This window comes from Symphalangus syndactylus, chromosome 2 (assembly GCF_028878055.3).
Source record: "Symphalangus syndactylus isolate Jambi chromosome 2, NHGRI_mSymSyn1-v2.1_pri, whole genome shotgun sequence".
Lineage (NCBI taxonomy): Eukaryota > Metazoa > Chordata > Mammalia > Primates > Hylobatidae > Symphalangus > Symphalangus syndactylus.
In genome coordinates this window covers 129848956-129876786 of record NC_072424.2, presented here as the reverse complement: position 1 = coordinate 129876786, position 27831 = coordinate 129848956, and the positions used below count along the sequence as shown (strand labels likewise).

Below are 27831 nucleotides of genomic sequence, written 5' to 3'. Positions count from 1 at the left end.
CAGAATCATTTGCTTCCTTCTCCCATGCGGAGAAATTGTACCTAAGTGAACACTTAGATATGAATGTGATTATAAAATGCAAAATTTGGTGTGGCCATTGATTTATTCCACATAGATTTGTGGTAGTAGGTGACAAGTGCTTTGCCAGGTCCTAGGAATACACAGTTCCTCGTCTTCTCCCAGAGCTTCCACTCTAGTGTGGGACACAGTGAGAAACCACTGTGTGAAGTGTTTGGGGCTAAGATGGCAGTGTGGTGGCAGGACACACAAGCAGGGGCAACAAAGCCGGAGTCCAGGGAGAGGCTTTGGGAAAGAAACCGTGGAGCAGAGCCCAGACGGTGAATCGCAGTTGGTCAGGTGGGCTCAGAAGTGCTAGAGGAAGAAAGCAGGGGAAGCCTCCCTGCTTTGTGATTGGCCTGGTGCTTTTGATCATCGACAGTTTGTCTGGAATGACAGGCATGGAATGGACAAAGTGGAGAAGAGCCTGGCTGTGAAGCAGCCTGTTCACCATGGGCAAGAGCTTGGGCTCCTATCCTGAAGGTCGTGGAGCCACAGCAGCGTCTGTGGAGGGAGGTGCTGGGATCTTCCCTCCTCAGGGATGTGCAGATTTTCATATTGTATCTTTCTGGATACCACAGGGAGAAGGGCATATTCAGGGGAGAGAGTCCAAATGAAACCTTTTACAACCTCAGACAGAAGTAGGGTGGTGGCCTGAACCAGGGGAAGCAGCATTGGGAATGGAGAGAATGGGAGTGATATGAGAAATCGCACAGAGAAGACTCCTCCAGAACTCTCAGTCCATTGAACTGGGATGGAGGCGATTTTCTGGGCTGGGCATCTTGGTGAAAGATGCAGGTGGTCCTAGGCCCTGAGGACCACAAGAGGGAAGGAGCACTGTGGGTGCAACTGGGCAAGGGAGGCAGGGCTGTGAAAGCAGGGAGGGGATGAGTTTGCTTGTGTGCATCCTGATCTTGAGATACCTGCAGAATATCCAAATGCAAAAGTCCAGTCGTAGATGCACAGGTGTGAAGTGCAGAAGCCAGAAATGCAGATTGGGTAGTTATTCACATGTAAATGGCAATGGTCCTGGAGCGAACGGAGGAGCTCACACAGGAAGAGTGTGTGAAGGAAAGCAAGAAGGACCACCACCCAAGCCACACATGCAGTGAAGGGATGGACAGAGAAACAGGAACTCTATAAGGAAGGTGAATAAAAATAGAATAAAGAGTTGGAGGCTGATTTGTGGCACTTGGAAATGTATCTCATACATTCTCTCAAAGGACATCTGGGGAATTTCTGTTTGGTTCTGGTGGTTCACATCAGATTCCCATGGGATGACACTGTTCTAAAAAGAAAATGATTTCTCTCATTTCTATTTTGTCTTTACAGTAAGGCCTATTAGTCAGGCATATGGCATCTGAAGCAGAGCTGTCCAAAACCAGCCACTGGCCAGTTGGGACTGTTGAGCTCTGAGATTGGACTGTGCAAATTGAGATGGGTTGTGCATGGAAAACACGCTTACATGAATTTCAAAGACTTACTACAAAGAAAGAAAATAAAATATTAATAATTATATCGATTACATGTTATAATCCCTATCTAATATAGTGTTAAAATTAATTTTATATGTTTCTTTTTACATTTCCAATGTGGCTATGAAACCTGTAGGATTACACATATAGTTCACATAGAAATATGTGGGACAGCGCTGCTCTGGAGTCTGACTTTCTGGGCTGAAATCTCAGTTCTGCCATGTACTTTCTGTTTAAACTTGGATAAGGAACCTAATTCCTCTGTGCGTCAGTTTTCTCATCTATAAAATGGGAATAACATTCCCAGGTACCCTATAGGGTTTCTGTGTGGTAAATTTGTGCTCAGACCAGAGCCTGGCTCATAAAAACACTCTCAGTCACTGTGAGTTCTTTTTTTTTTTTTTTTTTTTTTTTTTTTTTGAGACGAAGTCTAGCTCTGTTTCCCAGGCTGGAGTGCAGTGGCACAATCTCGGCTCACTGCAACCTCCGCCTCCTGGGTTCAAGCGATCCTCCTGCCTCAGCCTCCCGTGTAGCTGGGATTACAGGCACCTGCCACCACACCTGGCTAATTTTTGTATTTTTAGTAGAGATGGGGTTCCACCACGTTGGCCAGGCTGGTCTCGAATTCCTGACCTCAGGTGATCCACGCGCCTTGGCCTCCCAAAGTGCTGGGATTACAGGCGTGAGCCACCGCACCCCGCCCACTGTGAATTCTCATGATTAATTTCAGGAAACCTTCGGTGAGCCTGCACGCTCCTCTGTGCACTCAGGAGCTGTGTGTCTAGAATAACTGACTTCCTTTTTTTCCTCTAGGAAAGTTATTTTCCTGCACAAGGGATTCAAGGTTTCCAGAACTTAGCTGTCAACTTAGACTGTGCTTTTTTTGCAGACGTAATGATCCCCGAAAGCCCTGAGGCCTATGTAAAACTCACAGAAAATGCAATCAAAAATACCTCCGGTAGGCACGACAAGCCGGAGCCAGCCTCCCTCCCTCCCCTGTATAGCAAGCCTCCTCTCTTAGCACATCTGCTGTATCTCTCCCAGCTTTGTGGCTCTAGCATGTTAAGGCACAGCCTTCCTCTCTTACTGCTGTACTAGAAAAAACAGCTGGTTAAATCCACACCAAGAATAAGATTTCACTAATCGAGTGAAACAAAATAACTTCTCAACTTGTTAAATGGTAATTGGTCTCATTAAGTATAGACTTCTCATGCCCATTAACTGCAGAAAATATGAGAAAGAAAACCCAGTCATCAGCCTCTGTGCCCTAGGGTTCTACGTGGTGTGGTAATTTCAGCTTCACTGCACGCAAACCTACCTGTGGCTGGAGAGTCAGGGCGCAGGCTCTGGTCCCAAGTCCACCAGCCTGCATGAGTGACCCTGGGCACATCCACCACTTTATCCTCATCTCAGGAATCCCGTGTGAGACAAGGGGTGAGATCAGATTTCAGCTCTAAAAAATATATGTAATTTTAATTTAAGAGGTCTTATAAGATAATTTGAAATGAAAAATGTATTCCACGGTATGTTGAGCCATAGATAAGGACAGAACTGTTCCTGAAACAAGAAGAATTAAAGAAAGAAAAACGGAACTAGTTTTGCTTAGTGTTGTATTAGACAAACCGTAGTTCAGGAGTTCAGGATCAGTGGTGTGGGATGTAGGGGGAATAGTTTGAACGCAGTGATATGATATCGAATCATGGAGTTAATAGTTTACGCTTCAGTTTTTGAAGAAAACCAAAAGGACAGAAAGCAAAATAACATTACCGACAGGGTGATTCCCAGGGAGAGACCTCTCCTAGGTGTATCTAGAAGGCCTTTTTAGAAACAAATAAATTCATTTAATAAGGCTTACTAATATTTGTTCTGCTTTCACCCCATGCTAGCTTCACTCTGATGATCAAATGTTCCTGTGTAGTTCAAAGGCTTTGATACACACACACACACACACACACACACACACACACACACACACACACTATATTTTTACAAAGAAATGTTACAACTTTCAGAGGAGAATGAGCCACAATTCTAGGCTATGAGTAAGAACCTGCCTAGATGGAAATGTTAAAATCTTAGCTTTCTCCTGGTTTTGTTTTAGATCTTAGATAAAAGCAAGTCGTTGCTAGTCTGATATCTCTGTATATATCTATTCTGAGGCACTCTTTTCTTGATTAATGAATTTATGCCTTCAGTAAATGATGCAGCAACCTGAGCCTTCCGTGACACTATCTTCCCCTGAGGTGCACAAAGAAAAATCAGAGGGAGGATCTTCCCCTGCTCACTAAGTGACAGCAGAAAGAACATGAGAAATAAAACAGCTTTCTCCTTACTGAGGTGCAGTAGACACCATTGCAGATTTTTAGAAAGGCCTTCCATACTGACAACATTCAGATGATCAGGGGTTCAGCTGGAAGAGGGTCAGGTGCACGAAGCTGTTCAAAACAGACTGGAGAGCCGTTTTGCGACGTCCAATCTGCTAGGGCTTTCAGTCAAGCACCTTCATTGGTTTGGCCATTTTAATGTCTAACCCACCAGCACGATGGTACTAAATTTGCTTTGTAATTACCCACACCTGCCATTTCTATGCTGCTGTAACTGAAATCATTTCTGAAACTTCTCCTTGAATATCAAGCTTTAAATAAGTCAAATAGTTTTTCCGGTAAAGATTCTCATGGTTGCCACCGCAGGAGACCACAGTGCCCTAGAGTCACAGATCCGACAACTGGGCAAAGCCCTGGATGATAGCCGCCTTCAGATACAGCAAACCGAAAATATCATTCGCAGCAAAACTCCCACGGGGCCGGAGCTAGACACCAGCTACAAAGGCTACGTAAGTATCCTGGCCAGCCTGATTCCAACCTGTACGGAAACCACAGTTCTGTGTCAAAGAACAGTTCGTCTGCAGCATAAGGGCTTTATGTGGTCTCTGAATACCACGCTGCCCTTGAACTCACGAACCTGGATGTGCAAAGCCAAGCCCTGTTATTAAGTTACCATTTGAGTAGAACTTGTCTGTTTTTAGGCCCACAAAACTACTGTAACAACAAACCTGTTCCTTTCCACTGAGCACTTAGGGAGATCCTTTTCACTGAGAGCAACAAAATACTTTGGCTCCCAAAAGTCATTAGGCATTTTTCCAAATTCAACTAATAATTTCTGGACCAAGGTTATCCTTGGAGCAGCAGATTTTAGCTAATAGATTACTAACATGCAGTTTTTTTGTAGTTCTTTTCCTGGGTTCACCAAATGACCTTGGGAATGTTTTTCTCTTCTGTTTTTAGTGTGCTCATTCTGAAGAAAACCGTTCTAACAAGAGGGATTTGGGGAAAAGATAGCAAGGCATTGGATATACTACCAGTTCTATCTATGCGGCTGTTGGCTATGTATGATGAAGTCTAGCAGAGGGTTATTTGCCCTACTCGAGTTACTGACCAGTTAATTTTCCCTAGAGAACTACCTGCTTTCCTGTCCGTACTTGAGAGAATTTTAAAGCCAGTCTCTTCTCTGCCTCACGTCTTCTTTCATATCCAAAAGACTGGTTAGTACAAGGAAAGAAAAATGAATTTCCCCAAGTCTGGACACAACTCACACGTTCTACTTTTTGAAATTAGGGAAGAAAACTGTTCTGGCTATATATGTTGATTTTATTATCCTTACAATTACAGAAGAGCGGTCAATCATGAGTTTGTTTCCTGTTCAGTTTGGCCTATTATACCAACTTCTATTATAGTGAAACCACTTTTTAAAAATACCTGTGATATAGTTTTATGATGATAATCATACTGACATCACTGGGATTACACTTAACCTCAATCAAAAGTAATCAAAGTAACAGTCCTGTTGGCATTGTGATTTGTTAAAGGCTTTATGGTAAGCACAGCGGGAGTATCTTGAAATGATTTGTTCTTTTAATCTTTGAATACTGTATGTGATGTTAAAAATGAATTTGGAAGCTTTTCTTTGACTTTAGAATTTAGTCCCTTGATACCTATTAACCATTGCTTACATTTTTTGGTAAAACAGCTGGCTTTAATATTGCTCTATAATTTTAAGTATTTTAATTATTTAATGCAAGAAAGTTCCCATGAGATTTGTGGTAACATTAACGTTCCCACATTTCAATTTAAGAAAGAGAAAGAGGGAGCAACTTGCCAAAAATTATATACTGCATTGCCAGCTGAGGGCTCTGAGTTTTAAATCGCAGATTGGTTTTATCTGTTTTGATCCATGAATCTTAAAGAAACTTCAAGGACTTCTCATGCAAAATCATGTATGCAAAGTATATCTTTAAGGCATTGCTTTTTGTATATGTGAATGTATCACCTGTTTAAAAGGCATGTTTTTGAACTTTGCTTATTTAGTTGTTTTTTTTTTTTTTTTTTAAGAGACAGGGTCTCACACTCTGTCACCAAGGCTTGAGTGTGGTGTCATGGTCTTAGCTCACTGCATGCAGCTGAATTCCTGGGCTCAAGCAACCTTCTCACCTTAGCGCCCTGAATAGCTGGGACTATAGGTGCTCACCACCATGCCTGGCTGATTTTTTAAATATTTTATGGAGACAGGGTCTCGCTATGTTGCCCAGTCTGGTCTCGAACTCCTAGGCTCAACTGATCCTCCCACCTCGGCCCCCAAAGTGCTGGGATTAGAGGCGGGAGCCACCGTGCCCAGCCTGCCTCTGCTTATTTTTTCTTTTTTCTTTTTTATTTTTGAGACTGGGTCTCACTCTGTTGCACAGGCTGGAGTACAGTAGCGCAATCATGGTTCACTGCAGCCTCGACCCTCCGAGCTCAGGTGATCCACCTCAGCCTCCCAGGTAGCTGAGACTACAGATGCATGCCACCATGCCCAGCTAAATTTTTTGTATATTTTGTAGAGACGGAGTTTTGCCATGTTCCCCAGGCTGGTCTCAAACTCCTGAGTTCAAACAATCCATCTTCCTCGGCCTCTCAAAGTGCTGGGATCACAGGCCTGAGACCCCACACTCGGCCATCTTGGCTTATTTTTAGCAGGGTGGCACAGAGGAGCCAAACACAGACACTTCCCTTGCTGAGAAACTACAAAGATATTTTCCCCAGAAGCTTTTGCACCCATGAAGATTTGGGTGACAGGGGCCGGTTGTTTATGTCTAAACAGATGAAACTGCTGGGCGAATGCAGTGGCAGTATAGACTCCGTGAAGAGACTGGAGCACAAACTGAAGGAGGAAGAGGAGAGCCTTCCTGGCTTTGTTAACCTGCATAGTACCGAAGCCCAAACGGCTGGTGAGTGCATAGCATCCAGTTCAAGAGTGAATGAAATAGAAGATCCTGAAGCACTTTGTTAACAGCGAAGTTCCCCTTAGGCTGCTTGGCCTTGCTCTACACCGTTCTATCCCGAGAACTTCCTTCCAAGTTATAACAGTCTCCTTTGGCAGTGAGGGGATGATGCATGCCATCATGGTAGTGTTTGCCCATGTTTCATTTATTATTATTGTTTTTAATATTGAGATGAAGTCTCGCTGTGTTGCCCAGGCTAGACTCCAACTCCTGGGCTCAAGTAATCCTCCCGCCTCCCCTCAAGTAGCTGGGATTACAGGCGCGCACTACCACCCCAGCCCTCATGTTCCAATTATTGTAATGCACTGTTTCTCACATATCTAATCAGGCATTTTCTATGTGTGTGCTCAAAGCCCTATTGTAGACAGGATCCAAGAACTGAACGATAGTTCGTGCTCATGACTGCTTATTACTTCGTAAAGCTCTTTACAGTGTTAACGCCCATGTAACTAACTTTTTTGCTTCATTATTATTAGAAATACAAACAGAAAAAACACAGCCATTGTACCTGTGTAACTGTTATTTCCAGATGACAACAACAAAAATGCCCAGTGGAATTACTTTTCTTTCTGTTGCTATTTAAAGTTAGCTGTCAATCTGTGTTTAAAGCATTTCATAAACATCACACGTAGAGGAAAATAACCTCACTGTTGTATGCATGTCTTGCCAGGTGTGATTGACCGATGGGAGCTTCTCCAGGCCCAGGCATTGAGCAAGGAGTTGAGGATGAAGCAGAACCTCCAGAAGTGGCAGCAGTTTAACTCAGACTTGAACAGCATCTGGGCCTGGCTGGGGGACACGGAGGAGGAGTTAGAACAGCTCCAGCATCTGGAACTCAGCACTGACATCCAGACCATCGAGCTCCAGATCAAAAAGCTCAAGGTAGCTGCCCCTTGCCTTTCCCACAGCGGACAAACAGAGAGCCACCGCGTGAACGACTGTGCAGATGGCACCTTTAGTTCGAGCTGCTCTTACACAGCAGCAGAAAAGGGATCTAACAAAAATGAGTGAGAAACCTCCAGCCATCCCAAATTCCTGTATTCCACAAAGATGGTTTTCTCTTCTTTCTTTTTCTTTCTTCCTTCCTTTCTTTCTTTCCTTCCTTCTTTCTTTCTTTCTTTCTTTCTTTCTTTCTTTCTTTCTTTCTTTCTTTCTTTCTTTCTTCCTTTCTTTCTTTTTTCTTTCTTTCTCTCTCTCTTTCTCCTTCCTTCCTTCCTTCTTTATTTCTCTCTCTCTCTTTCTCCTTCCTTCCTTCCTTCCTTTCTTCCTCCCTCCCTCCCTCCCTTCCTTCCTTTTTTTTTTTTTTTTTTTGACAGAGTCTCACTCTGTTGCCCAGGCTGGAGTGCAGTGGCCTGATCTCGGCTCAGTGCAACCTCTGCCTCCCAGTTTCAAGCAATCCTCCTGCCTCAGCCTCACTAGTAGCTGGTATTACAGGCACGTGCCACCATGCCTGGCTAATTTTTGTATTTTTAGTAGAGATGGGGTTTTGCCATGTTGGCCAGGCTGGTCTGGAACTCCTAACCCCAGGTGATCCACCCACCTCAGCCTTCCAAAGTGTCGGGATTACAGGCGTGAGCCACCGTGCGCGGCCACAAAGATGGTTTTCACGGGCAGAAAAGGGGACCATGTTGTAGAACTATCCACCATGAAAATAATCACACACAATTTAGTGAATTGATATTTTAAGAAATGTCCAATTAAAATTTCATGAAGCATCCAGGTACTTCTGGGACCTACGAGAACTCTTTGTAAGGGAGATGCAGAATGACCAGGGTCCTACAGGTGTATATCTAGAGCTAGAGAGAAATCCTCTCCAAAATTGTATCTGCATGAATTTGTGGGGGACGTAATGAAATTATTTGACCTCAAGTAAGTGAAACTTCTGAAATTGATTACAGTAGTGGTAGAAGCAATTTTTGCTGTAATAAATAAAACTATAGAGTAATTGTGGTGAAACACCTGGCATTTGCGTTCAATTTTGGCTTGGCCCGGATGGATATCATGCACAAGATAACTTCCCTTACTTAACTCCAGCTCTAGATCTTAAAATCCTCCTTAACCCAGATACTAAAATGCTTTATTCTGTGGAGACTGTTGTGAGCATCTCATGGACTGAGAGCTCAGTTTCTTTTTAAAACCCATCAGTGCTTGTTTTTTCCTGTTTGGACAGTATTAAGATGGGCTCCTCCTCAAAATGTGGCTACCCAGGCTCTCCGGGGTCAGGATAAGGAATGAAGTGTGTGCTGCTTTTGTGTTTCTGTGGTTTTAGTATATGCTTTTTATTTGGGGTTGATTTTTTTTTGGCTTGCTTTTAGTGATTGTGTGATTTTGTTTTGTTTTATTTATTTATTTTTGAGACAGAGTCTCGCTCTGTCACCCAGGCTAGAGTGCAGTGGTGCGATCTTGGCTCACTGTAACCTCCGTCTCCTGGGTTCAAGCGATTCTCCTGCCTCAGCCTCCTGAGTAGCTGGGACTACAGGCATGCATCACCATGCCCGGCTATTTATTGTATTTTTAGTAGAGACAGGGTTTCGCCATGTTGGCCGGGCTGGTCTCGAATTCCTGACCTCAAGTGATCCACCCACCTCAGCCTCCCAAATTGCTGGGATTACAAGCGTGAGCCACTGCGCCTGGCCTGTTTTAAATTTTCAAACATAGAAAACTTCAAACAAGAGAAATGAATCTCCCCTCCAGGTGATCCAAAAGCTGCATCCTTATAGAAAGGCCTCTACACTACCCCATGAATTTGAGGACAAAGTACCACGTGAGAGAGATTTACAATGACTGCATTACGAAATGCATTTTTATCTAGAGTCCCTAAATTACTCTAGTAAGGCCATGTTGCATTATAACCAGATTCCTTAAAAAGTTGATGAAGCAAATGCTGGCCAAGGTCTGAGACCTCACAGAGATTAGGGTAGGGAAATAAGACCTTGAAAGTCATCCTGCATGACAAGAAAAAAGACACCCTCCTTTGTACTTTCTCCTGATCCTTCCTGTCTGTGTTTTCTCTGAATAAATCTATGGAATAATCAAGTACTTTCCACAGTGTCTCTTAAACCCATGTTGTCTGTGTGGTTGAATCTATTCTACAGTATGTTAAGAACCTACTGAAAAGTGAAAAATCAAGACAGATTGGGAACATAGCAGGACTAGTGAGAAATGATTTCAAAATGCAGCCTAGGTCAGTGTGACTTCCAGGATCTCTCACCCTAACTGGATTGGGGGATTTGAAACAGTACCCAGATACTCAATTACTAATACAGACTCCTGTCCTCAAGCTCTTGGAATTGAGCACTGGGTGTTTTGGAAATGCACAAAGCCAAAAATCAGTCGCCTGGTTTTTGTGAAATCAAACCTAACTGGTTAGCTCATGAAATATCCAATTCATTCTCTCTACCTTCACATCAGTGTGGTACAGGCAGTATTCTCAGCCTGTGGGCCACTGAGCCTACAGATTCAGTACATTTGGAGCCCAGGGCCCTGGCATCTGTTTTCTTTGCTTCATTCTTGGGCCCACAAATTTGAATTTTGTTGTGGTTGAACCTCTGTGCAGAGTGTGGACTTAATCGTACTCCTTAATGAGGTCATTGCCTAGCGTTATTGTTGCTTCCTACAAGACTCCTCTTTATTCCTCCCCCCTGCACCGCCTACCCTGGCTGAACTCTAAGTTGCCATTTGATTTTCAAAATGGTAGCTATTCTGAAATATTTAGCAGACCTTCTTTGTTCAGATATATTCTTTAAAAACGTGTATTTGTGTGTGTGACTGTATTGAGGCTGTTGTGTTCCCCGTAACATTCTGTTTCTGAATTTTTCACTCTACACCCTGTTTTCTTAAGATTCATCCATGTTGTTAAGTACTCATCTAATTCATTTCTTCCAACTGCCATACAGTTCTCAGTGGTGTGCACCCTCTGTCTTTTACCTAGCCATCCTGTTAAGGCCAGTTTAAATTAATGGATCTTTTCATTCATGTGAAACATTTTCAAGGGAAGATATCTTTGTCATTATTGTCTTTGTTTGGTTGTCTTTTGTGTTCTTTTCAGGAGCTCCAGAAAGCCGTGGACCACCGCAAAGCCATCATCCTCTCCATCAATCTCTGCAGCCCCGAGTTCACCCAGGCTGACAGCAAGGAGAGCCGGGACCTGCAGGATCGCTTGTCGCAGATGAATGGGCGCTGGGACCGAGTGTGCTCCCTGCTGGAGGAGTGGCGGGGCCTGCTGCAGGATGCCCTGATGCAGTGCCAGGTCTGTAGAGCTTTGGGCAGGAGGTGACTCAGAGCGAGACATTAGCAATTTAGCTGAGTGTGTGACTTGATGTATCATGGTTTCTAGAGGGATGCAGTTGTTCCCCAAAGTCAGTATTTCAGTGAGATAACCTTGTGCCCAAACTTTTCATTTTACTGGAGCATTTCTACGTGTTCATGACCATGTTCAAAATCTCTAGATCCTATCTTCTGTCCAGATAAGAAGAGACTATTCCTCATGTTTATCTCAGTCCCAATGCTCCTTCTATGACTCATTCGTTTATTTCCTTTATTTATTCAACAGATATTTACTGGGCAAGTAGGCAGATCTGTCTTGAACATCAAAGTGAGCATTACAAATATTTATCCATTCATACTGTAATTATTTGCTGGGCATCCACTGTATGGCAGATGTGGTGCTAAAACATTGAATACAGCATGGCCTCTGCTTTTGTTGGGGAAGACAAGATCAACAAAATGCAAGTAAATAGTTAAAGCAGATACTTGTAGATGTGGATGATAAAAGTAACTGAGAACAGCCACTTTGAGAGGGTAGTCAGGGCATTTATTTGGCTCTTTGAGCTAACATTGGAAGGATGTTGCTATGAAGGTGATATAATAGATGGAAAGTCCCAGAAGCAGGAAAGGACTTAGTGTCTTTAGGAGCAGAAAAGAGGCCATTGTGACCAGGGTGTAGTTGGTGAGCCGAGCCAGGGAGCGATAAGAAAGACTGAGGAGGTAGTCAGGAACCAGATGGCTTTGTAGGTCCAGGCCAGGAGATTGGATCATATTCTGAGCACAGTGGAAAGCCCTGGAAGGATTTGAAGCCTGCCCTCCAGGTTTATATGTGCCCCAAGAGTAATAGTTCCTTCAAAGCAGGTACCTAAACTGCTGTTTCACCTCTGCACCCACTCCTAGTACAGTGCCTTATCTGTAGGAGATCTTTAGTAACCGTATGTTGAATAAATAAATGGATGAATGAATGAGTGAATAAATGAATGAATGAAGGGGATATGAGATTCAGCCCAGGTAGGCCTTAAAAGATGGAAAGATTTGAATACACAGAGAAGAGAGGGCAGCAGAGTTGCTTCCTTCTAAACTGTATAATAGCACTACCCTTTTTTCGGAAATAACGTATTTTGATGCCAATTTTCCTTTCGTCTAAATTTTCCTCCAAGTAATAAATTAGATGCTTTTGGTAAGAACGTGAACTCACGATCAGGTCATTACAACAGCACCAGTGCCTTTCTCAGAAAGGAGTTGCATGTACGTCCTTAAAACCAATGTATGTTTGCAAATGGTGGCAGTTGAAAGACATTTAAGTTGTGAGAGAAATAAAAATATTTTATCTACAGTTACTTTAAACTGTTTTCTGTAGGGTTTCCATGAAATGAGCCATGGTTTGCTTCTTATGCTGGAGAACATTGACAGAAGGAAAAATGAAATTGTCCCTATTGATTCTAACCTTGATGCAGAGATACTTCAGGACCATCACAAACAGCTTATGGTAAGATGTGTGAACTCTGGCAGCCTCCAGTTAGTTTTAGCAGGGTTGCATTTCATTTACAGAAAATGAATATAAGTGGTAAGTGTTGGGTTTTTTTTTTAACTTTTTGTGTTATAGTCTCTATTTTACACATTTTTAACTCCCTGTGGTTTCCAATCTTTGTAAAGCAAACATGCATATAAGATATCTGCTAGCTTTAGAATCTGATTCTAAAGTCGTTGCTCAATTGTAAAAATCTTAGTGTTCTCAATCAATCTTAATTAGCTTGTGTTGTTTATTAAGGCAGCTTAATTTAAACTTTATGTTACATCTATGGCCCAAAAGTATACTTAGTGGCTTGTAATAAAAGGTCATTAAAATATTAGAATAGAATGAGACAATTAAGTCTTTTGTTTGTTTGTTTTTGTTGTCATTGTTTTTTGAGACAGAGTCTTGCTCTGTTGCCCAGGGTGGAGTGCAGTGGTGCGATCTCGGCTCACTGCAAACTCCGCCTCCGAGACTGGAGCAATTCTCCTGCCGATTCTCCTGCCTCACCCTCCTGAGTAGGTGGGACTACAGGTGTGTAGTATTGCTAATGTTTGTATTTTTAGTAGAGACAGGGTTTCATCATGTTGGCCAGGCTGGTCTCGAACTCCTGGCCACAGGTGATCCACCCGCCTCAGCCTCCCAAAGTGCTGGGATTACAGGCATGAGCCACTGCACCCAGCCAAGTCTTTTAAAGAGGAATTAAATACATCAGATTAAACATGAACCTTAGCATCAAGTTTTCTGAAAGCCAAGACAAAATGGGAAACAAGGAGTAAACTTACTTTCATTATCTGGAAAAAACAAAACATACCACTTCTCAAGGAAGGTGAAACTTTTTCTAGCACCAAATTCAAGAAGAAATTAACTGGTAGACTCTTATACAAGGATCTTTGGACAATATAATGTACAGTGTATTTAAGTGACTTTATAGAAGATAAGGAAGCATATTTGAATTCCATTAGAAGAAAATATCATGCACTTTGTAGCTCTCTGTATTTTTAAAATGTTATGTCTTAACATTTAACACTCACCTAAACTACAGAATTGGTACCTTTTAATTCAGTACCATAATAGTCTTAGAAACCTAGAGGAAATAGCTGTGGAACTGCATTTTTACTTCACTTTGACCTCTGGCATCAAGCTGTGAATGACGAATCACCCCTTTTTTTTTAAATCTTGACTAGGTATCAGAGGATACCTAGACATACTTCTGCTTTGCTATGTTTAATGTTGTGCTTTTCTGTTTAAAAGAGTATCTTACATCTCCCTTGCATACCAGTCTATATTTTAAGTACTGTCATATATACATTAACTAATTTGAACCTTCCAATAATACTGTGGACCAGGCATCAAATCAAACTGAGATGAGAGAGGGTCAGGGGTCTTATAGAATATTTTTGGCAGAGGCAGGATTAGAACTCAGGCCGTGAGCTGCTGCATCCTTTAGTGTGTGAGCTCCACGTTTGATGCTCAGGTATAATTTCCCACCAAGTTAAGTTGATTTCATTCTGCACTTTTGGAGCTTTTGCTAATTATCAAAAATGCTTAGAAAAATTAATTTATTTTTGTATGCATAGCAAATAAGGCATGAGCTGTTGGAATCCCAACTCAGAGTAGCCTCTTTGCAAGACATGTCTTGCCAACTACTGGTGAATGCTGAAGGAACAGACTGTTTAGAAGCCAAAGAAAAAGTCCATGTTATTGGAAATCGGCTCAAACTTCTCTTGAAGGAGGTCAGTCGTCATATCAAGGAACTGGAGAAGTTATTAGACGTGTCAAGTAGTCAGCAGGTAAGCTCTAAACAGACATCATCGTGTAGCATTTCTTACTGGAGACCAAAGAAGCATCATCTTCATGCATTTTAGAAAGACTTTAAATATAGTACTCATCAGAATGGAGTGTCTCCTTTCAGCCACTGCTCTTACAAGTCCTATCTCAAAATAAAAAAGCAGCCACATAAACTTTTACAACATGACACTGCTTTTGATTCTGTTAAATCCAAAAGTTCTCTTGTTGTTGTTACTAATGCTATTACCACAACTGCTGTGGCATTTTGTTTCACCCTGTTTAAGAATTTACACACTTTAATTACACAGCCAAGGTAGAGCAAACCAATTGTTGTATCTGAGTTTTGTATTTAACCACTCTCAGGCATGAATTCTCCATTATGTATACAGTAAAAAAAAAAAAAAAAAAAAATTAAAAAACAGTCCTCTGCTCATTTAATTTTTTATATTTTTTTTTCTACAATCGACTTCATTGTGGTATTATTGGTTTTGAGAAATGCATTTGCAGGTGAGGTGTGGTGATGTCTGGTAAGATTTCAACCATTCTGCTGTGAAATCCTGCCATGAACACACGCTTTGCCCTGCTGTAAGCATGCAAAAGAACAATCTACTCTGAATAGCAGCAGTGTCCAAAATAATAAAGTCTCTCTAATGCGAAAAGGCAGACTCCTGGATGACTGTCTTTTGTTTCCAACTGGAATGTATTGATTTCTGTTCAGCCTGAGTGACCAGCAGGCTCTACGGCAGGTTTCTTCCCCTCCCAAGCCAGTATCAATTCATTCACATCCATGTCTCCGAGAAATAATAAAGCTATAAGTGAAGCATAGCAATAACAAAATCATAGCTCTATTTTCCAGAACGGCCAAACAGACAACTAGGAAATCCCAACACACTAGAAGAATTTGGCCCTATTCTTCTTGTACCTGTTTCCATTTTTCCCACAGAATAGTTTGATTTTTATGGTGGAGACATGGGGGTGGATGGAGATGGAGTGAGAGATAACATGGTGCAACAGAGGGCCCCCGTGGGTCTGGTATGTGGAATTGTTAAAAGAATCTTTCTCCCACATAGGATTTGTCTTCCTGGTCTTCTGCTGATGAACTGGACACCTCAGGGTCTGTGAGTCCCGCATCAGGAACGAGCACCCCAAACAGACAGAAAACGGTAACTTTCCACTGGTTGTTTTCAGTTGGCTCATGGGAGGGAACACTGGGAAGTGACGGTATTTGCACCCACCACAGGGTTCACAGGCAGGCGTCCCCTCCAGAGGAGGGCTGTCACACAGGGTAGCGCGCTTCCACAGCCCTGCCACGTCCCCTCCCAGCATGCGCTCAGGAACGGAAAAGAGCGATTCTGGTTTTCAAAAGAATCAGGACTCAACGTGTGGCTGGTATGCAGGGAGAACATTTATTTCTCTTGTTCAAATAAGAAAATTTCTGGAATGGTGCCCATTTGTCCCTTTGGTGGCTCCTTTCTTCAAGCCACGGCTGCCACGACTCTCTTAAAAGGTAGGCCGCCACTTGCGGGGCGCCTCGGCTGGAGGTGCACAGAACCGTGAACGCCTGTGAGCCATTGACTGGTTAAGGCAAGTGGAGGTTCTGTTGACTCTCAAGCTAAGCCGCTTCTGGGTGGTGGTCCTGAAGGTTTGCGGCAATTGTGCCGCCCCTGAAATGGCAATAACTCACCCACAGGCCTTGGCGGGGGCTGCCTCACTGAACACAAAGAGGATGAAAGGACAAATTCGGCCCCTGCTACCCTCTATGCCTTGATTTCTCTGTGTAATTAGAAGCTTGTTTTTTGTTTTGTTATATATTTTTTGTCCAGCTTTATGATTATATTCATTCCATTTTTCCTTAGTTTTTAGAAGTTTTGATTTCATTTGACTTTTTTGTTATAAACATTTATGTTCTATGCTGATAAATGTATTATCTTTTTTAGGCTTTTTTTTTTTTTTTACTACATTCACTAGTTTCCTATAGATCCTAGTTTAAGAATGTGAAGGAATACTGGCTTTTCAAGTCAAATTTTAACCTTTCTTTAAGTTGAATATTTAAGTTGGGCTTCATCACTACAAAGACCAATCTCATATTGCCATTGTTATTTCTTATGGGCCAAGAATTTTAACACTGTTTTAGTATTCTAAAAGACGAAAAAAAATGTTCAATATCTTTGAAATACATGATATGGCGTAGTGCATTTTATATTTATTGTATGTAAATATACACATGTGTTTCTACCATGAAAAGTCATGAGAACTATGCCCACCATAGTATGCACTCCAGAATCCCAACTTATGTTTTATCAGTGGCCAATCACATAGATATAAATTTATTTTACTTCCTCAACAAAAGAAAAGCCAGTTTCCTTAATTCTTGGGTACTGATCATTTCATTTGATTTATTTTTTCCTTTGCTGCACTTTTAGTTTAATTTTCATTAGTAGCTTGTCTTTATTTGCCTGGACTGAACATTCTTCTTTCTTTACCCCCTGTTCATTGCAAACAGCCACGAGGCAAGTGTAGTCTCTCACAGCCTGGACCCTCTGTCAGCAGTCCACATAGCAGGTACCTCCTTCTCCTGGTTTCCACACTGTTCTAGAACCCCAAGAGGATGATGAAAATTGTCCATGACTTAGGTTGGCCTGTCTCTGGTCTGCCTCAGGGTAGTTGGGAAATTACTCACTTCAGTCCACACCCTTTCCTCATAAATTGGAAGAGATGTTTCTAAATGAAATGTTCAAGTAAATTTCAGAGCATAAAATATTTGGACTCCGTGAAAATTCTGTTTGTCTCGACATAGCCCATCTGGTACTTTTCATCAAATTGTCAATAAGGATTTGATTACAATTGGTGGCACCACTGCCATTTGATTCATGGCAGACTTTTATCATCCTCTTTATTTCTAGAGTTTACAATAAGACAGGTAATCAATCAGTGAATTCTTTTACCATTCACAAAACCCGCATATCTGAATAAAATATACTAACATCCCCAACTTTTTATTTTATTTTCATGTTTTATCCAGATTGTGGGTTTTGGAGTCTCAAAATGGCAAGTCCTAATTTGGTGTTCATTGAAAATTTTATAAGTACCTTCTCTCTTCTGTTTATCCTAAAACTTCCCTTCATCCAGCACACCCAGCCACTCACTTTCCGGGCACTTGGCAAGCTCACTCTGGAACCCGCAGCAGCCAGTGCCCCTGCCCAGTCACCACCCGAGAGCCGACTCACAGCTGCCACTCCGTGCTTCCCGCCTGGCCTCCAGCAACCCCTCACTCCCGCAGTTAGCAGTGCTTTGCCTTCTTTGTTGTCGGTGTGGTGTCTGTGCTCCTCTGCTCCTCCACTGATCAGTTCAAGTTTCCCCAGACAGCTTTCTAAAAAATGAAAACACTGTCCTCGGAGCCTGTTTTCATTCCAGTCCCTAGCTTGTCCCTCTGGAAACTTATCACCACTGAGCAGGAATCTGAATTCCTGGAAGGAGGGTGGGGATGAGGAAATGTAGAACTGTAAACAACCCTTGAGTAATAATTTTAGTTTTCCAGCTGTGCATAAGGGACTGGCTATTTCATTTGGTCCTTCCCACTCGGCTGAAGTCAGGCAGAACGTATTTTCATATGTTCTCTGGTTTTAGACCTCCCTTTACTGTTTTGTTTTGTTTTTTTCCTTTTCATTTCCTTTGGTTTGAAGACAATTTTATGAGTTTTTTTTTCTAGCCTAAACTAAATAGCAATAATAAAATATGGAGAAAAACTCTTGGGGACTTTTGAAGATAATGATGAGCATCCGCAGATGCTCTAAGGTTTGCTCAGCCCCCAATAGTTAGAGACTTTCTTTTAGGCAGATCGTTGTGTTATATAGTCCATCTTTTCCCCACAAATTGCTGATGTGCCATGAACAGAGATGAAGAATATCCCCATAGTATTCATTTGAGGATACCAGAGATCAGTTCTTTGGTTGATACAAATGATAGTGATGAGAAGGCGGAAAGCGCTTATGTTATGATGCAACGCCAACAGCAATCACTCTTTGGTTCCCAAATATTGCGTCTATCTCCTCTCCCCATTGTTTCAGACAGCCATGTAGATCTTTTGAAAATGTCAAAGGCATCGTTTCTTAGGGCAGCAAGTGCTTCCTCATGCCTCCTAACAGGGCTTTGCAGCTGGGACAGCCACATTCTCACTACGACACTCTCAAGGTGCCTTTCAGCTCTGCTCTGTCCAGCACGGTTGATTAACATCTTTCTGAGCATTCAGCACAGTGTTCACTTTGCTACTCAGGTGGGACTGGAACATAAATAATCTTCACCTGAATGGCAAATGTCATCCAACACCTTCACAGACAGGTTGTGGCTAAACATTCTTGGGCTTCGTTACCGTTGGCACTTCTGTTTGGGGCACACCCAACCCCGAGAATGAAAGGCAGAGTCTGCTGGGGAAGAACGAACTTCACCCACAGTCCAGGCTGTCTTGATGTTCCTTTACATTGAGACTTGAGATATCTTGTGTTTAATCTTGCACTGGTCCAGCAAATTGGAAAGGTTATTGCAGAAGCACAAACAGTTTAGAATGTTGTTTCCAGCGGTCTGCAATGGGAAATTTTTAGATATGCATTCTTCCTGAGAGGAGAAAGAGACTGAGATGGAAAAAACTGACTATTAGTTTGAAGGGAGGAGTTACTCATTTGGTTTCTTTGTAGTTGTTTAAAGTCACATGTTAATATTATACTAGCCTGTTACATATTTCAATTTGATTTGATGGTGGTGATTCTATGTCTTCATACAGTATTTTAAACCTACATATGAATTGATGCCAATAGATACTGAACACCTACTAAATTTAAGCCCTGGGCCTACAAAATAAATTCAATGTGATTCCTACCATTAAAAGACTTGCAGTATATCAGAATCTAGAGATTCCCTAAATCATTACAGGGAGCTCCCTAGAACTTCTTAAAATTAGAAACATAAAAATCTGTGCATACATTCATAATAACCGTATTTGTGATTATTATTTGAGGTTAAACACACTTTAGAAGCATGCTTTCAAAGCAAATGCTTATGATGGTCTAGCTGGTACTGTTTCCCCACATTTGACTAAAAATTTTCTAAGCTTATCGCCATTAATTCTTCAAAACACTACTGCGACTGAGTTGAAATTGACAACTAGAAAGATTTCACTCCAATTTCCAGCAAGGCAAAGAAATAATTGCACTGTAGTCTGGATGTAGCAAATTGATGACTTCATTCTAAAGCTTAGAATTGTAAAATGCACAATTGCCTTGGGCACCTTAGGTCTCTGGCACCTTCTTTACAGAGAACTAAGATGGAATGAGAAGTGGCAAATGACTGGCCGAAACACTGAAAGAGGGAAAAAAGGCCTCATTTAAAAAAGTATTCAAGTTAATCAGATACATTTAAGCAAGGGCAGTGGGGGTTTTTTTGCATGTACACTAGGGCCTCACTATAAACACTACTCAGTTTCTTGTAGAATTTGTTTTCAAGTCTTTTCATTATCTGGGGATCTGTTTATTCAAGGCATTCAAAGAGCCTCAGCACAGAGCCTCTCCCCTCTAAGGCAGGTTGCTCACCCCTACCCCAAGGACAGCTGTAGGGTAAAGCTCCAATAGGTTTCTCTGTTGCTATTTGAGGAAGGCCTTCCTGGTGTTTCTAGGGGAGCAAGACAGGCAGTTTGAGAAATTTATCACATCCTTGAAAGCACTATTAATAAATCAGGTATGTTTTCCTGAGATAAAAGGCCAAATCCAGCCAACCCCTAAGGGTATGAGTCAGCACACCCTTGGTATCATTATACAGATAATAGTGATAAGTTGCTGACATTTATTTAGTACTTAATGTGTTTCAATTATTTAGTGCTTAATTGTATACATGCTAAGCATTGTATGTATTTTACCTCATTTAACCCTCACAAGAATCCCATGACATGGCTATATTTCCAATTTACAGACAAGGACACTGGGGATGAGAGGTGTAAAGATGTAGGATTTGAACCCAGGTCTCCCCTGACTCCAGACCCTACCCTGTTAACCATACCACTCTGCTGAAGGGCCGTTGATGGGTAGAAGCCTTTAAACAATGGTTTTAGAGCTGAGGCCACCACAGGCTGCCTCAGGTAGTTTAGGATTAGCGAGAATGTTTGGTTTGGAAAAAAAGAAGACCTGGGTCCTAACTTGATTCTGGAAACTTGTCTCCTGAACCATATATCCAGGAAACACTGGGTTTCAAAGACAAGACACGTAAGGGCAGGATCAAGATCACGGACAGTCTAGATATTTCTGCACAATAAATTCCTGTTACATACTGCCAGTGTCAGCCGAAAAGTAACAAAATAAATTAGAAGTTTCTTCTCATTTGGCTTTAAATGATGTATACACAAAATTAACTCATTTTCATTTCCTTGATTATGTACAATTTTCAAAGTGAGTCATACCCTATGTGCATGGCATTCAGACTTCTCACAATTGTGTGTCCTATATACTTTCTTTTGAAGGGTGTGATTTTAGTCACTACTCCCTCCCTGCCATTCTCCTTATCCCGCAATTGTCTAGGTATTTTGGGACAGAGATGAAACAACTCCTGGGCAACTATTTACCTGGAAATTTGAAGGAGTGAGGGAAGTGAGAAAAATAAATAAAAATTTACTTGTAGCAAATAAGCACATTTTTTTCTGGACAGAACTATCTGATATATCTGTATTGATGATGTTCCTTAAGGAGGCTCACACATTTAATTTTTCCTATATAAACACAATCTAAACTGGCATCCATGTATGTAATAAGACCAGAGGAGAATGACCAGTGAGTAGTCAACAAGTTGCCTTTGTTCTTTCCCTTATCAAATTTCCCAAGACTCTAGAAACTTAGGTGATTTTTAGCACAGTAGATAAATATCAAAAATAACTCTTTCCCTGGGACCGTTAGCTTCTTTTTTTTTTTTTTTTTTTTTTTTGTGAGACGGAGTCTCGCTCTGTCGCCCAGGCTGGAGTGCAGTGGCGCAATCTCGGCTCACTGCAAGCTTCGCCTCCCGGGTTCACGCCATTCTCCTGCCTCAGCCTCTCTGAGTAGCTGGGACTACAGGCGCCCGCCACCACGCCCGGCTAATTTTTTGTATTTTTTAGTAGAGACGGGGTTTCACGGTGGTCTCGATCTCCTGACCTCGTGATCCACCCGCCTCGGCCTCCCAAAGTGCTGGGATTACAAGCGTGAGCCACCGCGCCCGGCGACCGTTAGCTTCTTGATACTAAAATCGCTAGAACATGTTCCCCCTGAAGATGAGGCAGCTTTGGGCATGTTGAAACTCTGGTAATTACCCCAAGGGGACAGGCATTTTCCCAGTGGATAAGTCGGATGTTTTCAAGGGCAGCCAGCTGCGTGAACAGTCACTGAATATTGTGTGTTCTCTCTGTCCCCATCTCAGCCCATGGCTTCTTCCTAGCTTGGCATTCTTCAACATTTGAAGTCATGCACAAGTTAAATTTTAATAAAAAATGCTCTGATGCTGTTAAATGTGCCATGTCCTGCAACAGACTCTGACATAGGAGCCCATATTCTGTAAATGGTGACATTTTTATCAAAAGTGGGGAAGTAAATTAGTCTCTCTGGCCTTCAGTTTTCTCATTTGCAACGATGAGGGGTGCATTAATATCCTAAAATTGTTTTGGCTGTCATGATTTATGATTCAATGGTTTGCCATTTTTCTCAGGAGTGAACTGGTCAATGGGCAGCCCTTGTTTTGATCTTGATCTTTGACCTAATTGCACAAAGAATTTAACAGTTGACAAAGAGGAGCTATTCAGCTCTGTCAGATTGTATTATCAATTATATATGTAAATCTTCCCATCACTAAAGTTCTTAAATGTCTCCTAATGAAAATTAGTCAGGTATTTAATAACCAGGAATTGTGGGAGCTCTCTTCAGTCACTCTGTTATAACTCATCTAGCTACAGGTGTTGAGTGTTGGTTGCCAGGGCATATTTTAAAGTCAAGGGAAGAATATTTTGAAGAAAATTTGATCCAAAGTTTGTGGGTAGCTATCCTATCCTTCTTAAGACACTTTAAGGCAAACCATTGAATCACTGCAAGTGAGAAAACTGAAGGCCAGAGAGACTAATTTACTTGCCCATGGTTATATAACTGCCTCAAAACAAAATGTCACACATGGATTTGATGATCTGCGGGATATTGTGAGGCCTTACGACCAGAGGCATTTATTTTAGACACGAGGAAACCACTTGTTTCCAAATATTTTAGGACGCAAGTTCAGGATTCTCTTCTTTGCTTCTACACGTGAGATACCTGTGGCATGAATATGACCTGAATTACCATTATTCATATCACCAACCAGCAAAACATTTCACAGCAGAGAGTGCGGTGGGCAGGGATTTTGGAACCCTGAGTTCCTGCTAGGCCTCTTCCTTTAATTGTAGAATCTGAAGCAAGTCATTCACCCTGTCTAGAGCCTCCAGGTTCTGGTAGTTAAAATCACAGGGTTGAAATCTTCTGCCACTGGCTGTGTGAGCTTGAGCCAGTTATTTCACTTCCCTGAGCTTTCTTTCACATCATCTATAAAATGAAGTTAATAAGTACACACCGCAGAGGACTGCTGTGGGGATTAAATGACAGAACCCAACATAAATGCTCAGAGTGCTGCCTAGCAATTAGAAGAGTAAACATGCACTGTCCTTAGCTACTCCCTTACAAAACTAGGAGATGAATTGGATGCTCTCTAAGGCCCTGTCTCAACATGAATATTTTATGCTCAGGTAACTCAAGAAGTTTCTATTTTCCTTTTCCATTAATAAGGTATATGACATACTTCTTTTATGTTCTACTATATTTTCACAAAATACACTTTTTTTCTCAGCTTATTAGGAATAACTCATTGGTCTTAGCACAAGGGCAGTTAATCAGTTTGACCACTAGATGGTGATTGAGCTCTTGTGGCTTCTTGGGAGATTATTTATACTGACACATCAGTAGAAGACAAAACATCGAACAGGGAACTTAAAAGTTAGAAGACCATCTATGCTAATCTGAAGAGGTTAGTGAAGAGGTTGACACCTAGAGATGAAGTGAGTTGTTCGAGGTTACATTACACTGCCGTTAGTTGTGTGGACTTCAGAAAAGAACATGCTTCCAATTTAAGCCAGTGATTTGATTTTTCCTTGCAACCACAAGAAGTGTACTAGAAACACTGCATGCTGCCTGCTTCTTGGGATTTCTGCAGAACCAATCTGTTTTTGAGATAGAGTCTCGCTCTGTTGCCCAGGATGGAGTGCAGTGGTGTTCCGATCATGGCTCACTGCAGCCTCCGCCTCCCGGGTTCAAGCGATTCTCCTGCCTCAGCCTCCCAAGTAACTGGGGCTACAGGCGCACGCCACCACGCCTGACTAATTTTTGTATTTTTACCATGTTGGCCAGGCTGGCTTGAACTCCTGGCCTCAAGTGATCCGCCAACCTTAGCCTCCCAAAGTGCTGGGATTACAGGCAGGAGCCACTGTGCCCAGCCTTCTCCCATTTTTCTTTGATGGTTTAATAAAAGAGTTTTGAATACTCCCTCTGTTCCCTTCTAAGGGGATTCTATCTGTTTTTATTTTAACATTTACTTTCTCAGGTGTCACTCCGCATCCCCCACTGATATTAGGGTAATCTGTCTTCAGAAATTAATAGCTAATAGGTGAGCTACAAGCATAGTGCTTTCTTCTGGACCAAACCTACAGTTACCAATACAGCTTTCACACGGTCGTATTATTTCAGTAGCCTCACATTCAGTGTCCTTATCCTTGGTGATATTAAAACTCTTTGGGAATTTATACTAGTTGTGAGGGAATGTTTCTTTTGGCTGTATCTTTTATTTTTGTTCATTCAGTGTTGTATGGGTCTGAGTGTACACCAAATGCCTGTTGTAAACAATATTTCTTTCTTCATCTTTTCTGCTAGTAACCAGAAAAAGGTAATGGCTGTTCACAAAAAGAAAACAGTAGCACCCAACTCAGAATCTACTTCCAGATTCTGTATTTTCCAGGCAGTCCTTCTTAAGAGTTCTGAAACCTGTACTCAATCTCTAATTCACTGTTTAAAAGGAAGATAAAAGTGAAATAGAAAAACTTGTCACTTTGAGTGTAGAAGGGGCTGTAGGATGACAGTCCATCCTCCTCAGAAAATGGTGTCCATTTTCCAAAGTAACGACGTCAGTGATAGGATCAGCCTAGCATCTACATCGTACAACGCCAGTGTTCTGTAGACAAACTCCACTGCTATTCCTTGTTCGTACAGCTTTGGAACCCGCTAATGTCAGGGCCTGATGCTGATTCAGTGCAAGATGAAACCAGGGTATGCTCTACGATTAATGAAGCTTTTGTGGGTCTGTGCAAAATGACTAAGACTCTTTTTATTTTTGCTGCATGGATTTTGGCATATCCAGGATGGCTAGATGGGATACTTGGTATGATTCTGAGAGCAACTAATTTTGCTTAACAATGTTCCTGATAGTCTTAAAACAAAAATGTACTGCATCAAATATCTACATTTTAATTATTCTGGATCTACTTAATTTATGCTAGTAGAATGTGTATAGAGCAATTATTTTTGTTGATAGAAAATGTTTCACCAAATTAAGGGATAAAAGGAGTAGAATTTGAACCTAATTAGTTACGTTTAGTTGACCGACTAAATGTTTATTTCTCGTCAGTGCAGTTTCCAACAACTTCATTTGGTGGTGGGGGGTGACCTGGGCACACTGTGGAAGGCTGGCAGCTGATCGCCAGGCTGGGGTGTGCTTGGCATGGCCCTTTAGCTTCCAGGAAGGTGCAGAGGCAGAAAGCAGCATCCATCCAACACTGGAGTTATCTGAGTAATTTATGTCCATTCTTCTCTCAGGTCCACAAAAGGTGGCTCCGATTCCTCCCTTTCTGAGCCTGGGCCAGGTCGGTCCGGCCGCGCCTTCCTGTTCAGAGTCCTCCGAGCAGCTCTTCCCCTTCAGCTTCTCCTGCTCCTCCTCATCGGGCTCGCCTGCCTTGTACCAATGTCAGAGGAAGACTACAGCTGTGCCCTCTCCAACAACTTTGCCCGGTCATTCCACCCCATGCTCAGATACACGAATGGCCCTCCTCCACTCTGAACTAAGCAGATACCATCTGCAGAAGTGCTGGTAGCATAAGGAGGATCGGGTCATAAGCAATCCCAAACTACCAACAAGAGGACCTTGATCTTGGCAAAAGCCCTCAGTGTGGCAGCTTTAGCCCTCCTCCGGATCACATGTGTGCAAATCATGGCTTCAGAGGTGGAGGATAAACAGTGACAGGGGAACAAACAGATGACAAGAAGGTTTAGAAGAAATCTGGTTTGAGACTCTGAACCTTAGCACTAAGGAGATTTAGTAAGGACCTCCAAAGTTCCCTGGACTCATGAATTCTGGGCCCTTGGCCCATTCTATGCATAGCCAAGGACTTCAGTAGACCATCTGGGCAGCTTTCCCATGGTGCTGCTCCAACCATCAGATAAATGACCCTCCCAAGCACCATGTCAGTGTCGTACAATCTACCAACCAACCAGTGCTGAAGAGATTTTAGAACCTTGTAACATACAATTTTTAAGAGCTTATATGGCAGCTTCCTTTTTTACCTTGTTTTCCTTTGGGGCATGATGTTTTAACCTTTGCTTTAGAAGCACAAGCTGTAAATCTAAAAGGCACTTTTTTTTAGAGGTATAAAGAGAAACTAGATGTAATAAATAAGATCATGGAAGGCTTTATGTGAAAAAAGTTGAATGTTATAGTAAAAAAAAAAGATATTTATGTATGTACAGTTTGCTAAAGCCAAGTTTTGTTTGTATTGATTTCTTTGCATTTATTATAGATATTATAAAATATTTTGTCTGTGCTTTTTTTCCCTATACAAATAACTCTAAGTTTCATTATTAAGCAGGCACTGATCAGAATGCAACCTAAATGATCATTTTTTTGTGCAATGAATGAAGCTGGAACATTAGTATATATTAAAGGAAAAGGATGGCAAGAGGCAGTGTGGATTTAGACGTAGAAGACCCCAGGTGATTCCTTTTTTTCTCTTCCTTCCATAGTCAATCAAATCTCCTGAATTCTTGCTTCCGGAAACCTTTCATCCTCTATTCTCCATTCCTTTTGCACATGGGAGAGGCTTCCTAGGAGCTGATATCTGAGGTCCCTTCTCCATTCCATTGCGAGCAGACAACAGCCACAGAAATCTTCTTAAAGCACGCTTCTGTTCAGATCCCTTCTTCGCTGCAAAGCCTTCTATTGTTCATTGTCTACCGGATAAAATACAGTTTTCTTCTATATTTAAGTCCATATGCAATGAGATTTTATTTTGCTCCTCTGAACTTGCCTACTATAGTGGCCCTCATGGAATTATGTGATGCTCATGGCATTTTAATGTATCATTTAATAATTCTGGGGCATGTAAAACTCAGGTCTCTGGCTTTTCTTCTCATAGACAGCTCTGGTGCCCTCGTCCGGAGCACATATTCCTGTGTGGCAGTAATTGCTGGAGATTGTTGGCTGCTGTCCCTTCCAGAATTGGGAGAGAAAGAGAGTATCTCCTATTTGTACTTGTAAAGCTTCAACTTCTCTCAAGGTCTGTGTCACCCTAGCCCCAGAGGTATTTAAGTTTACAAATCCTGCTCTAAATTGAGTATTTAAACCAAACTGAGGCCCTTTACCTTGCTTGAAACTGCCTTCTGTGGTTTCCATAATGCAGGTAGTCTGAGTCCATCTCAACTAGGGTTCCTGGGGCTTGCTAAACTTTCCAAGTCCTGGGCTTGCTTCAGACCTTCTAGTTCAATCTCTGGGATAGGGCCTGGGAGCCGGCATTTTAAAGAGATGCCTGAGTCCTCCTAACTGCTGAAAAGCACTGCCCTATACTTCCTTAACTTCATTCCTCCTTGCCTGCCTCACAGGACTTAGCTCACAAGCCACCTCCTTCTTGAAAAATTTCCTGATCACTTTCACACTGTATTTAAGACTTCTCTCTACTACTCTGCTTCTTGCCGTCAGGTTGTCTGTATCTTATGGCCCATGAACCCATCGTGTTCCACAGCGAACACGACGGATCTCCCCCCTCCCCATTGTTATTTTATAGAGAAGACCACCTTGTGGTTAAAGTGTCCCATCTTTCTGCTTCTGGAGAGGCTGTGAGCAGTGGTGGCCATTGGCGTTGAAGGGTGCCCTGCACCCTCATCTGAGATGGAACACTCTTCAGGCCTCACTCTTCCCGCACTCTCCTGTCACTCCTCCCAATATCTGGAAGGAGAAGTCCTCCCTCCAGGGCAGTTTTGCCCGTCAGGGGCTACGGAAATCTCACACAATGAGAGTGTCGCTGTGGAAAAGGCAAGCTCAAAGAGACTTCAGAAGCATTTCTTCTCCAC

General features: G+C 42.1%; 1 protein-coding gene across 11 annotated transcripts in view; it reads left to right on the top strand.

Moving 5' to 3' along the window:
* SYNE1 (spectrin repeat containing nuclear envelope protein 1) overlaps positions 1 to 26298 on the top strand; it is a 528347-nt gene extending 502049 nt beyond the window's left edge. For 10 of the 11 annotated variants that reach the window (XM_063632173.1, XM_055267440.2, XM_063632176.1 and 7 more), the window contains 10 exons: positions 2422 to 2490; positions 4223 to 4365; positions 6669 to 6795; positions 7520 to 7731; positions 10898 to 11098; positions 12476 to 12604; positions 14209 to 14421; positions 15490 to 15582; positions 16923 to 16981; positions 25309 to 26298. In XM_063632173.1, coding sequence (XP_063488243.1) covers positions 2422 to 2490; positions 4223 to 4365; positions 6669 to 6795; positions 7520 to 7731; positions 10898 to 11098; positions 12476 to 12604; positions 14209 to 14421; positions 15490 to 15582; positions 16923 to 16981; positions 25309 to 25549 — 1487 coding nt within the window. In that variant the 3' untranslated portion in view covers positions 25550 to 26298. The remainder of the gene's footprint in view (positions 1 to 2421; positions 2491 to 4222; positions 4366 to 6668; positions 6796 to 7519; positions 7732 to 10897; positions 11099 to 12475; positions 12605 to 14208; positions 14422 to 15489; positions 15583 to 16922; positions 16982 to 25308) is intronic. The other variant, XM_063632191.1, reaches the window with a different exon arrangement.
* The last annotated feature ends 1533 nt before the right edge of the window (positions 26299 to 27831 follow it).